This window comes from Anomaloglossus baeobatrachus, chromosome 4, assembly GCF_048569485.1.
Source record: "Anomaloglossus baeobatrachus isolate aAnoBae1 chromosome 4, aAnoBae1.hap1, whole genome shotgun sequence".
Classification (NCBI taxonomy): Eukaryota; Metazoa; Chordata; class Amphibia; order Anura; family Aromobatidae; genus Anomaloglossus; species Anomaloglossus baeobatrachus.
This window is the reverse complement of record NC_134356.1, coordinates 86,540,045-86,555,124: the sequence shown is the minus strand read 5'-3', so window position 1 is coordinate 86,555,124 and position 15,080 is coordinate 86,540,045. Positions and strand designations below refer to the sequence as shown.

General features: G+C 40.3%; 3 protein-coding genes across 4 annotated transcripts in view; 2 read left to right on the top strand and 1 right to left on the bottom strand.

The window, feature by feature from the left end:
* The window catches only part of HMMR (hyaluronan mediated motility receptor), a 160,438-nt gene that overhangs the window by 75,366 nt on the left and 69,992 nt on the right, over positions 1–15,080 (bottom strand). The window lies entirely within an intron of this gene.
* LOC142303234 (uncharacterized) lies at positions 4,433–9,409 on the top strand. The gene is made up of 9 exons (XM_075344453.1): positions 4,433–4,808; positions 7,152–7,205; positions 8,013–8,054; positions 8,134–8,207; positions 8,286–8,360; positions 8,444–8,509; positions 8,588–8,677; positions 8,766–8,911; positions 9,175–9,409. Exons 1-8 carry the CDS (start codon positions 4,643–4,645, stop codon positions 8,901–8,903), a joined length of 705 nt encoding a protein of 234 aa, XP_075200568.1. The 5' UTR covers positions 4,433–4,642; the 3' UTR covers positions 8,904–8,911; positions 9,175–9,409.
* LOC142303235 (uncharacterized) lies at positions 9,880–14,647 on the top strand. The gene is made up of 9 exons (XM_075344454.1): positions 9,880–10,181; positions 12,524–12,577; positions 13,379–13,420; positions 13,500–13,573; positions 13,652–13,726; positions 13,810–13,875; positions 13,954–14,043; positions 14,132–14,277; positions 14,541–14,647. Exons 1-8 carry the CDS (start codon positions 10,016–10,018, stop codon positions 14,267–14,269), a joined length of 705 nt encoding a protein of 234 aa, XP_075200569.1. The 5' UTR covers positions 9,880–10,015; the 3' UTR covers positions 14,270–14,277; positions 14,541–14,647.

Genomic DNA, 15,080 nt, shown 5'->3' with positions numbered 1-15,080 from the left:
TCGTTATTAGAGAATAGCGTAGGCCTTAGATTACATCTAAGACCCCTGGGGATCCGGTTCTGTCTATAATATTCTGCTAAGGTCGTGCAGTGAAGGTCTAGAGAAATGAATGTACGGTTCTCCTTTTCCCAATCCCTTGTCCTAACTTCTTTGATTGGGGTTTTGAGGAATTCTGTAGAATTCGTGACTTGTGCCAGTATGCTATTACTGGTAGTGTCATCATAGGCAAATGTCTCTATTGACATGAGTGGGCTGGTGCAACCGCCAAGAAAATGTACTAATATAAAGAAATTGGTGTGCACTCTGCCCTAAACAAGGGGAAAATTGAGGTGCTAGTGAAGGGACCGAGGTCCGAGTAACAATCTATAGGAATCACTGCACTCTCTTAGAATAAGAAGGTATCAACAGATTCGTTTTTGTGCCAAAAATCTTTTTTATTATTATTATTCAAAAAGAATTTCTTTCAATCATAAGATAGTCTAAGTGAAGATGGGACGTTTCGGCCCAATAACGGGCCTTCTTCACGCCAAAAACACTAAAAAAATACAAAAACAGACAACAATCAATATATACACTATGTTACAGGGTTAACATGAAGATAGTGAAGCAAATATACAAAAGCACATGTAGAAGTATTAACATGTCACGCTTGGATAAAAATGCAAAGCACAGTAATAAAAGACATACTGGAAGTTTGTCACAAAGGTAAGTATGTATAGAGGAAAAAAGAGAAGAAAGAAGAAGAAGAGCAAGAGGAAAACAGGCAACATTGTGGTCTATGTGGGTGGTATACCATACCTCAGTAGCTACGGGGAGATTGTTTCAGGTTCAGTGCATGAAAAGAGATTTTGTACAGAAGGGGTATCTTGTAGAAAAGGAGTATCTAGAAAGGACCACAACTCTAGTTTATTAGCTCCTGTACTGGACGTCTTAGAGACCAGATCCTAAGGAGGAGAAGTGCAGGTATAAGTAAACAGGAGTATTAGATAAACATTCAAACTTAGTATGGATTTATTATAGAGGTTTTTTTACCTTAATGGCATTTGCGTACACCCTGTCAGAGTGAGTTATAAGAAATTCTGAAAGCCGGGCCAATGACCAATTATATTCACCTTGTGAATCCTTTAAAATATTCAGCACATGTAAAATTAAAGGTCCGAGCACTTAAATTGGTAGATATGAGGCATATATCATAAATACCTTGTGGTTTAGAAGGTTCAGTATAGTAGTACTTGAATTGGTAGGTTCAGACCTGGGACAAGTGGTCTATGAGGAAAAGAATGAAACTGACTACCAGCGCCACCTATTGGTACAATAATTTAAAGACTAGCTTATAATGTATATACTACCTCAATAAAGCTGCTATAGGATCCTGTTTCACTTCTGTGCATAAACACTTGAGTAAGTATTCTGACTTGTGTACTCTAGGAGATTTAAACATACATAATCAGAGGGGTATACACCGATCTCTCACTAGCTATTGTAATATATATTGTCATTACCTTCAAACCAAGGTGTGTGTCAGAGGTTGCATGGTCCGGAAAGTTATTAGTAATGCCATAGGTATTGTGGTAAGCTGAAACAAGGGTGATCATAATCAAGGCAAGTTCAATCAATAGTATAGAAAGAGCTCCCATTAGATCTTTCTGGGTTACCTGAGTTTCCTTGAAATAATGGGTACAGAGTGGTCAGTGCCTCTATGGTAGAGAAAGAGGGAAGAGGTGTTATTATACTCCTGCCGTTTTTGGAATATTCCTGCCGTTTTTTGAGAGAAGTATGTGCACCTAGTTCCTGAAAGCAACCTACCTCATCGCCGTCTTCCCAGACTGTGGCTGATTGCGCCCTGTGAGCCGGCTTGCAAGCTCATTTAGCATCGCAAAACCGGAAGTGGCGTCAGACGCCGGCGCATGCGCAGTAGCGATCTGGAATACTATTAGAATGTATAAGGTACCGTGTAGTCTGTAAAAGAGGCGCCTGCGCATGCGCAATGGGTGTTTTTATATACTTCAATACAGGCCAGTGCTGGGAAGACGTGAATGGAGATTGACATTTGTTGCCTGCATAATTATATTACAGAAAGTGAAAAGAAGCGATCAAAGATAGTCAGGATAGGATCGGAGGTGTGTAAGGACATGGAATTCCATCATGAAATACTCTTTTAACAATATAGAAATATAGAAATATGTGTGGATTATCCACATAGTTACATGGAGAAATGTTATTCCCTGAATTAGGGAGGGAGAAGTCACATCCCACTGAAGTTCTGAGAAACAAGAGAAAGGTTTTTTTTCCCTTTTGGAATTCTGGATACAAATCAACCTTAAGAAATGTCCATACACAGTCCATCTTCATAATGTGTATCGGATTTGACCTGGAAAGGAGATTTTTTTCTTTTTTTGTTTTTTTGGGGGGGAGAGAACACAGTGAAGGTCCCAATACATTAGAAGCAAGCATACGGCTATATTAGAGAATTATATAGGGTGAAATTTATACATTACCAGCTATTAGTGCGTGCACAATGGTAGAGGAAAATGTGACATTTCTTAGGTTTTCTGGAGGGAAAAAAGAAAGGATAGTTAGAATAATCCTAAAATTAGTCTCCTAAAGTTCAGAGAGGTCTCTTATGAACTAGGCCAGTCTATTTCTCTATTTAGACCCTTTGGGGTTAGGGTCTGTAACTTGTATATCCAGAAACTCTCTCTTTTTTTTTCAAAAGTTCTATATGATTTCCTCCTCGTCTGGGTCTATGTACCCTATCAATAACCTGGTAGCGTAATTGTGCAACACTATGTTTTGCTTCGTGGAAATGTTGTGGAATGGGGAGCCATAGTTTACCGCATCTGATTGTGGACTTGTGACTGGCTATTCTATCGCCTACGTGTTGGATGGTTTCGCCTACATATAGTAAGCCACATGGGCACTTGATGATATATACCACAAAATTGCTTTCACACGTAAAGTACTCCTTGATTGGAAAACTCTTACCCGATCTCGGGTGCACAAAATGATCTCCTTTAATCACATTGGAACAGGATGCACAGCCTAGACATGGAAATGTACCAGTGCGTCTTGGTGTAAGTACTGTTTGTAGGATATTCTTCTCACTCCCTATGTCTGCCTTAATTAAAGAGTCCCTGATGTTTTGAGGTCTCCTCTTGCACATTAAAGGTGGGAGTAGGAATGGTGTTATTTCCGGGTATGCTTTTCTCAATAAGGGCCAGTGGTGATTGATAATACTGTAAATCTTTGGCATCGATGGATGATGAGTATGTACGAAGGGTAGCCTCTCTACTGTCTGACACTTTTCTGATGGCGTAGATAATAGCGCCTTCTCTCTCTCATTTGTTAATAGGGTTTCTGGATATTTTCGTTCCAGAAACCTTTGTGTCATTTCATCTAATCTTAGATTTTTTGTGGTTTCCTCAGAGACTATTCTCGTGATTCTCTTAAATTGTGATCTGGGCAAACTGTCTTTAGTAGATTTTGGGTGGCAGCTAGTATATAACAACATACAGTTGCGATCTGTTGGTTTCCGATAGAGGTCTGAGGATAATTGTCCACTTTCATCCTTTCTTATGTAAGTGTCAAGAAAATTGATCTCATCTTGGTGGTAATTTAGTGTAAATCTCAACTCCGGCCATATGTTATTAATGTGTCTATCGAAGATCATGAGGCTGGTGTTGTCCCCTTGCCAAATGCAGAAAATATCGTCGATGAATCTGACCCAAATGAGGGTCAGTTCATCGAAAGAAGGATAAGAATATACATATCTGTTCTCAAAAAAATCCATGTAAAGATTTGCATATGCCGGGGCTACATTCGAGCCCATTGCGGTCCCGTGTCGCTGTATATAGAAATCGTCCCTAAAGAGAAAATAATTCTCCTCTAGTACTATGTCAAGTAGGCCCATTATGAAGTCCCTTGAGTCCTGGCTTAGATCAGTTTTTTCTAAGGCAAGTTTTGTCGCCCTAGTACCTTTACTGTGAGAGATTGATGTATATAAACTACTCACATCCCATGTGCACAGAAGACTGTTCGGAGAGGCTCTTTGAAGGGTTTTAATTTTTCTTGGCGGTTGCACCAGCCCACTCATGTCAATAGAGACATTTGCCTATGATGACACTACCAGTAATAGCATACTGGCACAAGTCACGAATTCTACAGAATTCCTCAAAACCCCAATCAAAGAAGTTAGGACAAGGGATTGGGAAAAGGAGAACCGTACATTCATTTCTCTAGACCTTCACTGCACGACCTTAGCAGAATATTATAGACAGAACCGGATCCCCAGGGGTCTTAGATGTAATCTAAGGCCTACGCTTTTCTCTAATAACGAGAGTTATTGTAAGAAGTATCAACAGATTCTCAATAAGTGCTCTTTGGATTTAATTGTGCTGACAGTGGAATATCTCCAGACAGCCATAAAGGAGTCAAAAGAGAAAATTATAAGCATTGAAACTCAATTAGCGGATAGTCTAACCCCAGGGGACCTGGCTTCTTTAAAGAAAAAAGTCGAGGATACACTAAAGGATTTCAAAAAAGGTCTGGAAGAAAAGAAGAGACAGAAATTTCAAAGGGATACAGACGATTATCTAAACAACAGAGTTTATAGGTGGAACGAAGGACAAACCAACACAAGACAATGGAGGAGACAACCAGTTTACAATCACTCAGCCTCTTCCGGCAGCGAATCCGGCGGCAGCCTTCCAAATACAACATCTTTTTTAGGACCAAGCAGAAGAAGACCCAACCAACGAGGCGGTCGAGGAGGCGGAAGCGGAGAATGGGGGATGACGTTGAGATCACAGGTGAGGGTCCCAATCTAGTTATCAACATTTCTGACTATACTCTAGCTCCGAATGAATTAACTGTCCTTAATAAAGGTCTCACTTTTTGCCCTACACCGAAATGGGATTCCTTTACACTTGAAAAGGATATGCAGAGATTCTATAGGGCAGTTAGATTAAAAACTCATTTTGGTATTAACCCCTCTCAGAACCCCGTTTCTGAACCACCTCCTAAGGAAACCAGTATCAAAACACTAGGTCTCCGTAACCCTAGCCAGTACATGCCACCTAAAACGAATCATGCAGTGGAGACGTTTATAGATCTAGTTGATCGGGATGTAAAAAATAAGATTCATGAACACGAGTTGGGTTTCTTCCCCACACGAAATAACATCAGTGCCCTAGAGAGGCTTGCTATAACCTCACTTAGGAACAATAAGTCCATAACTCTGAAACCAGCTGACAAAGGGGGTGCCATTGTGGTCCAAAATACACACGATTACATACAGGAAATAAAACGTCAACTGAATGACACCGTGACTTACCAGAGAATCTCCTCAGATCCAGTATTTAAAATTCAAACAAGAATCCAGAACTTTTTATCCACATACCAAGAGAAAGGTGTCCTTGACCAAACAACCCGCACTTTTCTTACAAAAACACACCCGATAACACCTGTTTTTTACACACTCCCTAAAGTTCACAAAACACTCAATAATCCCCCAGGTCGACCTATTGTGGCATCCACAGAATCAATCCTGTCACCGCTTTCTATCTATTTGGAAAAAATACTAACCCCCTTGACAAAAAACACCAGATCTCATATTTTGGACACTAATGAGTTTTTACTAAAAATTAAAACCCTTCAAAGAGCCTCTCCGAACAGTCTTCTGTGCACATGGGATGTGAGTAGTTTATATACATCAATCTCTCACAGTAAAGGTACTAGGGCGACAAAACTTGCCTTAGAAAAAACTGATCTAAGCCAGGACTCAAGGGACTTCATAATGGGCCTACTTGACATAGTACTAGAGGAGAATTATTTTCTCTTTAGGGACGATTTCTATATACAGCGACACGGGACCGCAATGGGCTCGAATGTAGCCCCGGCATATGCAAATCTTTACATGGATTTTTTTGAGAACAGATATGTATATTCTTATCCTTCTTTCGATGAACTGACCCTCATTTGGGTCAGATTCATCGACGATATTTTCTGCATTTGGCAAGGGGACAACACCAGCCTCATGATCTTCGATAGACACATTAATAACATATGGCCGGAGTTGAGATTTACACTAAATTACCACCAAGATGAGATCAATTTTCTTGACACTTACATAAGAAAGGATGAAAGTGGACAATTATCCTCAGACCTCTATCGGAAACCAACAGATCGCAACTGTATGTTGTTATATACTAGCTGCCACCCAAAATCTACTAAAGACAGTTTGCCCAGATCACAATTTAAGAGAATCACGAGAATAGTCTCTGAGGAAACCACAAAAAATCTAAGATTAGATGAAATGACACAAAGGTTTCTGGAACGAAAATATCCAGAAACCCTATTAACAAATGAGAGAGAGAAGGCGCTATTATCTACGCCATCAGAAAAGTGTCAGACAGTAGAGAGGCTACCCTTCGTACATACTCATCATCCATCGATGCCAAAGATTTACAGTATTATCAATCACCACTGGCCCTTATTGAGAAAAGCATACCCGGAAATAACACCATTCCTACTCCCACCTTTAATGTGCAAGAGGAGACCTCAAAACATCAGGGACTCTTTAATTAAGGCAGACATAGGGAGTGAGAAGAATATCCTACAAACAGTACTTACACCAAGACGCACTGGTACATTTCCATGTCTAGGCTGTGCATCCTGTTCCAATGTGATTAAAGGAGATCATTTTGTGCACCCGAGATCGGGTAAGAGTTTTCCAATCAAGGAGTACTTTACGTGTGAAAGCAATTTTGTGGTATATATCATCAAGTGCCCATGTGGCTTACTATATGTAGGCGAAACCATCCAACACGTAGGCGATAGAATAGCCAGTCACAAGTCCACAATCAGATGCGGTAAACTATGGCTCCCCATTCCACAACATTTCCACGAAGCAAAACATAGTGTTGCACAATTACGCTACCAGGTTATTGATAGGGTACATAGACCCAGACGAGGAGGAAATCATATAGAACTTTTGAAAAAAAAGAGAGAGTTTCTGGATATACAAGTTACAGACCCTAACCCCAAAGGGTCTAAATAGAGAAATAGACTGGCCTAGTTCATAAGAGACCTCTCTGAACTTTAGGAGACTAATTTTAGGATTATTCTAACTATCCTTTCTTTTTTCCCTCCAGAAAACCTAAGAAATGTCACATTTTCCTCTACCATTGTGCACGCACTAATAGCTGGTAATGTATAAATTTCACCCTATATAATTCTCTAATATAGCCGTATGCTTGCTTCTAATGTATTGGGACCTTCACTGTGTTCTCTCCCCCCCAAAAAAACAAAAAAAAAAAAAGAAAAAAATCTCCTTTCCAGGTCAAATCCGATACACATTATGAAGATGGACTGTGTATGGACATTTCTTAAGGTTGATTTGTATCCAGAATTCCAAAAGGGAAAAAAAACCTTTCTCTTGTTTCTCAGAACTTCAGTGGGATGTGACTTCTCCCTCCCTAATTCAGGGAATAACATTTCTCCATGTAACTATGTGGATAATCCACACATATTTCTATATTTCTATATTGTTAAAAGAGTATTTCATGATGGAATTCCATGTCCTTACACACCTCCGATCCTATCCTGACTATCTTTGATCGCTTCTTTTCACTTTCTGTAATATAATTATGCAGGCAACAAATGTCAATCTCCATTCACGTCTTCCCAGCACTGGCCTGTATTGAAGTATATAAAAACACCCATTGCGCATGCGCAGGCGCCTCTTTTACAGACTACACGGTACCTTATACATTCTAATAGTATTCCAGATCGCTACTGCGCATGCGCCGGCGTCTGACGCCACTTCCGGTTTTGCGATGCTAAATGAGCTTGCAAGCCGGCTCACAGGGCGCAATCAGCCACAGTCTGGGAAGACGGCGATGAGGTAGGTTGCTTTCAGGAACTAGGTGCACATACTTCTCTCAAAAAACGGCAGGAATATTCCAAAAACGGCAGGAGTATAATAACACCTCTTCCCTCTTTCTCTACCATAGAGGCACTGACCACTCTGTACCCATTATTTCAAGGAAACTCAGGTAACCCAGAAAGATCTAATGGGAGCTCTTTCTATACTATTGATTGAACTTGCCTTGATTATGATCACCCTTGTTTCAGCTTACCACAATACCTATGGCATTACTAATAACTTTCCGGACCATGCAACCTCTGACACACACCTTGGTTTGAAGGTAATGACAATATATATTACAATAGCTAGTGAGAGATCGGTGTATACCCCTCTGATTATGTATGTTTAAATCTCCTAGAGTACACAAGTCAGAATACTTACTCAAGTGTTTATGCACAGAAGTGAAACAGGATCCTATAGCAGCTTTATTGAGGTAGTATATACATTATAAGCTAGTCTTTAAATTATTGTACCAATAGGTGGCGCTGGTAGTCAGTTTCATTCTTTTCCTCATAGACCACTTGTCCCAGGTCTGAACCTACCAATTCAAGTACTACTATACTGAACCTTCTAAACCACAAGGTATTTATGATATATGCCTCATATCTACCAATTTAAGTGCTCGGACCTTTAATTTTACATGTGCTGAATATTTTAAAGGATTCACAAGGTGAATATAATTGGTCATTGGCCCGGCTTTCAGAATTTCTTATAACTCACTCTGACAGGGTGTACGCAAATGCCATTAAGGTAAAAAAACCTCTATAATAAATCCATACTAAGTTTGAATGTTTATCTAATACTCCTGTTTACTTATACCTGCACTTCTCCTCCTTAGGATCTGGTCTCTAAGACGTCCAGTACAGGAGCTAATAAACTAGAGTTGTGGTCCTTTCTAGATACTCCTTTTCTACAAGATACCCCTTCTGTACAAAATCTCTTTTCATGCACTGAACCTGAAACAATCTCCCCGTAGCTACTGAGGTATGGTATACCACCCACATAGACCACAATGTTGCCTGTTTTCCTCTTGCTCTTCTTCTTCTTTCTTCTCTTTTTTCCTCTATACATACTTACCTTTGTGACAAACTTCCAGTATGTCTTTTATTACTGTGCTTTGCATTTTTATCCAAGCGTGACATGTTAATACTTCTACATGTGCTTTTGTATATTTGCTTCACTATCTTCATGTTAACCCTGTAACATAGTGTATATATTGATTGTTGTCTGTTTTTGTATTTTTTTAGTGTTTTTGGCGTGAAGAAGGCCCGTTATTGGGCCGAAACGTCCCATCTTCACTTAGACTATCTTATGATTGAAAGAAATTCTTTTTGAATAATAATAATAAAAAAGATTTTTGGCACAAAAACGAATCTGTTGATACCTTCTTATTCTAAGAGAGTGCAGTGATTCCTATAGATTGTTACTCGGACCTCGGTCCCTTCACTAGCACCTCAATTTTCCCCTTGTTTAGGGCAGAGTGCACACCAATTTCTTTATATTAGTACATTTTCTTGGCGGTTGCACCAGCCCACTCATGTCAATAGAGACATTTGCCTATGATGACACTACCAGTAATAGCATACTGGCACAAGTCACGAATTCTACAGAATTCCTCAAAACCCCAATCAAAGAAGTTAGGACAAGGGATTGGGAAAAGGAGAACCGTACATTCATTTCTCTAGACCTTCACTGCACGACCTTAGCAGAATATTATAGACAGAACCGGATCCCCAGGGGTCTTAGATGTAATCTAAGGCCTACGCTATTCTCTAATAACGAGAGTTATTGTAAGAAGTATCAACAGATTCTCAATAAGTGCTCTTTGGATTTAATTGTGCTGACAGTGGAATATCTCCAGACAGCCATAAAGGAGTCAAAAGAGAAAATTATAAGCATTGAAACTCAATTAGCGGATAGTCTAACCCCAGGGGACCTGGCTTCTTTAAAGAAAAAAGTCGAGGATACACTAAAGGATTTCAAAAAAGGTCTGGAAGAAAAGAAGAGACAGAAATTTCAAAGGGATACAGACGATTATCTAAACAACAGAGTTTATAGGTGGAACGAAGGACAAACCAACACAAGACAATGGAGGAGACAACCAGTTTACAATCACTCAGCCTCTTCCGGCAGCGAATCCGGCGGCAGCCTTCCAAATACAACATCTTTTTTAGGACCAAGCAGAAGAAGACCCAACCAACGAGGCGGTCGAGGAGGCGGAAGCGGAGAATGGGGGATGACGTTGAGATCACAGGTGAGGGTCCCAATCTAGTTATCAACATTTCTGACTATACTCTAGCTCCGAATGAATTAACTGTCCTTAATAAAGGTCTCACTTTTTGCCCTACACCGAAATGGGATTCCTTTACACTTGAAAAGGATATGCAGAGATTCTATAGGGCAGTTAGATTAAAAACTCATTTTGGTATTAACCCCTCTCAGAACCCCGTTTCTGAACCACCTCCTAAGGAAACCAGTATCAAAACACTAGGTCTCCGTAACCCTAGCCAGTACATGCCACCTAAAACGAATCATGCAGTGGAGACGTTTATAGATCTAGTTGATCGGGATGTAAAAAATAAGATTCATGAACACGAGTTGGGTTTCTTCCCCACACGAAATAACATCAGTGCCCTAGAGAGGCTTGCTATAACCTCACTTAGGAACAATAAGTCCATAACTCTGAAACCAGCTGACAAAGGGGGTGCCATTGTGGTCCAAAATACACACGATTACATACAGGAAATAAAACGTCAACTGAATGACACCGTGACTTACCAGAGAATCTCCTCAGATCCAGTATTTAAAATTCAAACAAGAATCCAGAACTTTTTATCCACATACCAAGAGAAAGGTGTCCTTGACCAAACAACCCGCACTTTTCTTACAAAAACACACCCGATAACACCTGTTTTTTACACACTCCCTAAAGTTCACAAAACACTCAATAATCCCCCAGGTCGACCTATTGTGGCATCCACAGAATCAATCCTGTCACCGCTTTCTATCTATTTGGAAAAAATACTAACCCCCTTGACAAAAAACACCAGATCTCATATTTTGGACACTAATGAGTTTTTACTAAAAATTAAAACCCTTCAAAGAGCCTCTCCGAACAGTCTTCTGTGCACATGGGATGTGAGTAGTTTATATACATCAATCTCTCACAGTAAAGGTACTAGGGCGACAAAACTTGCCTTAGAAAAAACTGATCTAAGCCAGGACTCAAGGGACTTCATAATGGGCCTACTTGACATAGTACTAGAGGAGAATTATTTTCTCTTTAGGGACGATTTCTATATACAGCGACACGGGACCGCAATGGGCTCGAATGTAGCCCCGGCATATGCAAATCTTTACATGGATTTTTTTGAGAACAGATATGCATATTCTTATCCTTCTTTCGATGAACTGACCCTCATTTGGGTCAGATTCATCGACGATATTTTCTGCATTTGGCAAGGGGACAACACCAGCCTCATGATCTTCGATAGACACATTAATAACATATGGCCGGAGTTGAGATTTACACTAAATTACCACCAAGATGAGATCAATTTTCTTGACACTTACATAAGAAAGGATGAAAGTGGACAATTATCCTCAGACCTCTATCGGAAACCAACAGATCGCAACTGTATGTTGTTATATACTAGCTGCCACCCAAAATCTACTAAAGACAGTTTGCCCAGATCACAATTTAAGAGAATCACGAGAATAGTCTCTGAGGAAACCACAAAAAATCTAAGATTAGATGAAATGACACAAAGGTTTCTGGAACGAAAATATCCAGAAACCCTATTAACAAATGAGAGAGAGAAGGCGCTATTATCTACGCCATCAGAAAAGTGTCAGACAGTAGAGAGGCTACCCTTCGTACATACTCATCATCCATCGATGCCAAAGATTTACAGTATTATCAATCACCACTGGCCCTTATTGAGAAAAGCATACCCGGAAATAACACCATTCCTACTCCCACCTTTAATGTGCAAGAGGAGACCTCAAAACATCAGGGACTCTTTAATTAAGGCAGACATAGGGAGTGAGAAGAATATCCTACAAACAGTACTTACACCAAGACGCACTGGTACATTTCCATGTCTAGGCTGTGCATCCTGTTCCAATGTGATTAAAGGAGATCATTTTGTGCACCCGAGATCGGGTAAGAGTTTTCCAATCAAGGAGTACTTTACGTGTGAAAGCAATTTTGTGGTATATATCATCAAGTGCCCATGTGGCTTACTATATGTAGGCGAAACCATCCAACACGTAGGCGATAGAATAGCCAGTCACAAGTCCACAATCAGATGCGGTAAACTATGGCTCCCCATTCCACAACATTTCCACGAAGCAAAACATAGTGTTGCACAATTACGCTACCAGGTTATTGATAGGGTACATAGACCCAGACGAGGAGGAAATCATATAGAACTTTTGAAAAAAAGAGAGAGTTTCTGGATATACAAGTTACAGACCCTAACCCCAAAGGGTCTAAATAGAGAAATAGACTGGCCTAGTTCATAAGAGACCTCTCTGAACTTTAGGAGACTAATTTTAGGATTATTCTAACTATCCTTTCTTTTTTCCCTCCAGAAAACCTAAGAAATGTCACATTTTCCTCTACCATTGTGCACGCACTAATAGCTGGTAATGTATAAATTTCACCCTATATAATTCTCTAATATAGCCGTATGCTTGCTTCTAATGTATTGGGACCTTCACTGTGTTCTCTCCCCCCCAAAAAAACAAAAAAAGAAAAAAATCTCCTTTCCAGGTCAAATCCGATACACATTATGAAGATGGACTGTGTATGGACATTTCTTAAGGTTGATTTGTATCCAGAATTCCAAAAGGGAAAAAAAACCTTTCTCTTGTTTCTCAGAACTTCAGTGGGATGTGACTTCTCCCTCCCTAATTCAGGGAATAACATTTCTCCATGTAACTATGTGGATAATCCACACATATTTCTATATTTCTATATTGTTACAAGAGTATTTCATGATGGAATTCCATGTCCTTACACACCTCCGATCCTATCCTGACTATCTTTGATCGCTTCTTTTCACTTTCTGTAATATAATTATGCAGGCAACAAATGTCAATCTCCATTCACGTCTTCCCAGCACTGGCCTGTATTGAAGTATATAAAAACACCCATTGCGCATGCGCAGGCGCCTCTTTTACAGACTACACGGTACCTTATACATTCTAATAGTATTCCAGATCGCTACTGCGCATGCGCCGGCGTCTGACGCCACTTCCGGTTTTGCGATGCTAAATGAGCTTGCAAGCCGGCTCACAGGGCGCAATCAGCCACAGTCTGGGAAGACGGCGATGAGGTAGGTTGCTTTCAGGAACTAGGTGCACATACTTCTCTCAAAAAACGGCAGGAATATTCCAAAAACGGCAGGAGTATAATAACACCTCTTCCCTCTTTCTCTACCATAGAGGCACTGACCACTCTGTACCCATTATTTCAAGGAAACTCAGGTAACCCAGAAAGATCTAATGGGAGCTCTTTCTATACTATTGATTGAACTTGCCTTGATTATGATCACCCTTGTTTCAGCTTACCACAATACCTATGGCATTACTAATAACTTTCCGGACCATGCAACCTCTGACACACACCTTGGTTTGAAGGTAATGACAATATATATTACAATAGCTAGTGAGAGATCGGTGTATACCCCTCTGATTATGTATGTTTAAATCTCCTAGAGTACACAAGTCAGAATACTTACTCAAGTGTTTATGCACAGAAGTGAAACAGGATCCTATAGCAGCTTTATTGAGGTAGTATATACATTATAAGCTAGTCTTTAAATTATTGTACCAATAGGTGGCGCTGGTAGTCAGTTTCATTCTTTTCCTCATAGACCACTTGTCCCAGGTCTGAACCTACCAATTCAAGTACTACTATACTGAACCTTCTAAACCACAAGGTATTTATGATATATGCCTCATATCTACCAATTTAAGTGCTCGGACCTTTAATTTTACATGTGCTGAATATTTTAAAGGATTCACAAGGTGAATATAATTGGTCATTGGCCCGGCTTTCAGAATTTCTTATAACTCACTCTGACAGGGTGTACGCAAATGCCATTAAGGTAAAAAAACCTCTATAATAAATCCATACTAAGTTTGAATGTTTATCTAATACTCCTGTTTACTTATACCTGCACTTCTCCTCCTTAGGATCTGGTCTCTAAGACGTCCAGTACAGGAGCTAATAAACTAGAGTTGTGGTCCTTTCTAGATACTCCTTTTCTACAAGATACCCCTTCTGTACAAAATCTCTTTTCATGCACTGAACCTGAAACAATCTCCCCGTAGCTACTGAGGTATGGTATACCACCCACATAGACCACAATGTTGCCTGTTTTCCTCTTGCTCTTCTTCTTCTTTCTTCTCTTTTTTCCTCTATACATACTTACCTTTGTGACAAACTTCCAGTATGTCTTTTATTACTGTGCTTTGCATTTTTATCCAAGCGTGACATGTTAATACTTCTACATGTGCTTTTGTATATTTGCTTCACTATCTTCATGTTAACCCTGTAACATAGTGTATATATTGATTGTTGTCTGTTTTTGTATTTTTTTAGTGTTTTTGGCGTGAAGAAGGCCCGTTATTGGGCCGAAACGTCCCATCTTCACTTAGACTATCTTATGATTGAAAGAAATTCTTTTTGAATAATAATAATAAAAAAGATTTTTGGCACAAAAACGAATCTGTTGATACCTTCTTATTCTAAGAGAGTGCAGTGATTCCTATAGATTCCTTCTGTCTTCAGAGCGTCCACCGCCTGAAAAAGTGCATCGGCCCGCGCCGGGGGCGGAGAGGTTCTGAAGAAACGAGTCGGAGGACGAGAGCTGAACTCTATCCTGTAACCGTGAGACAGAATGTCTCTCACCCATCGGTCTTGAACATGTGGCCACCAGGCGTCGCAAAAGCGGGAGAGCCTGCCACCGACCGAGGATGCGGTTCGGGGATGCCGAGAGTCATGAAGAGGCCGCCTTGGAGGCATTGCCTCCGGCGGGTTTTTGGGGACGTGGCTTAGCCCGCCACGCATAGGAGTTCCTCTGGCCTTTCTCCGGCCTGCTGGACGAAGAGGATTGGGGCTTGGCGGAGGGACGAAAGGACC

Coding starts and splice junctions, on each gene's coding strand:
- LOC142303234 (XM_075344453.1), top strand. CDS start 4,643: ATGGAGGAGACAACCAGTTTACAATCACTCAGCCTCTTCCGGCAGCGA. Junction 7,206..8,012: donor TGTGCACGCACTAATAGCTG/GTAATGTATAAA, acceptor TCTCTACCATAG/AGGCACTGACCACTCTGTAC. Junction 8,208..8,285: donor ACACACACCTTGGTTTGAAG/GTAATGACAATA, acceptor TAAATCTCCTAG/AGTACACAAGTCAGAATACT.
- LOC142303235 (XM_075344454.1), top strand. CDS start 10,016: ATGGAGGAGACAACCAGTTTACAATCACTCAGCCTCTTCCGGCAGCGA. Junction 13,574..13,651: donor ACACACACCTTGGTTTGAAG/GTAATGACAATA, acceptor TAAATCTCCTAG/AGTACACAAGTCAGAATACT. Junction 13,876..13,953: donor TGAACCTTCTAAACCACAAG/GTATTTATGATA, acceptor AATATTTTAAAG/GATTCACAAGGTGAATATAA.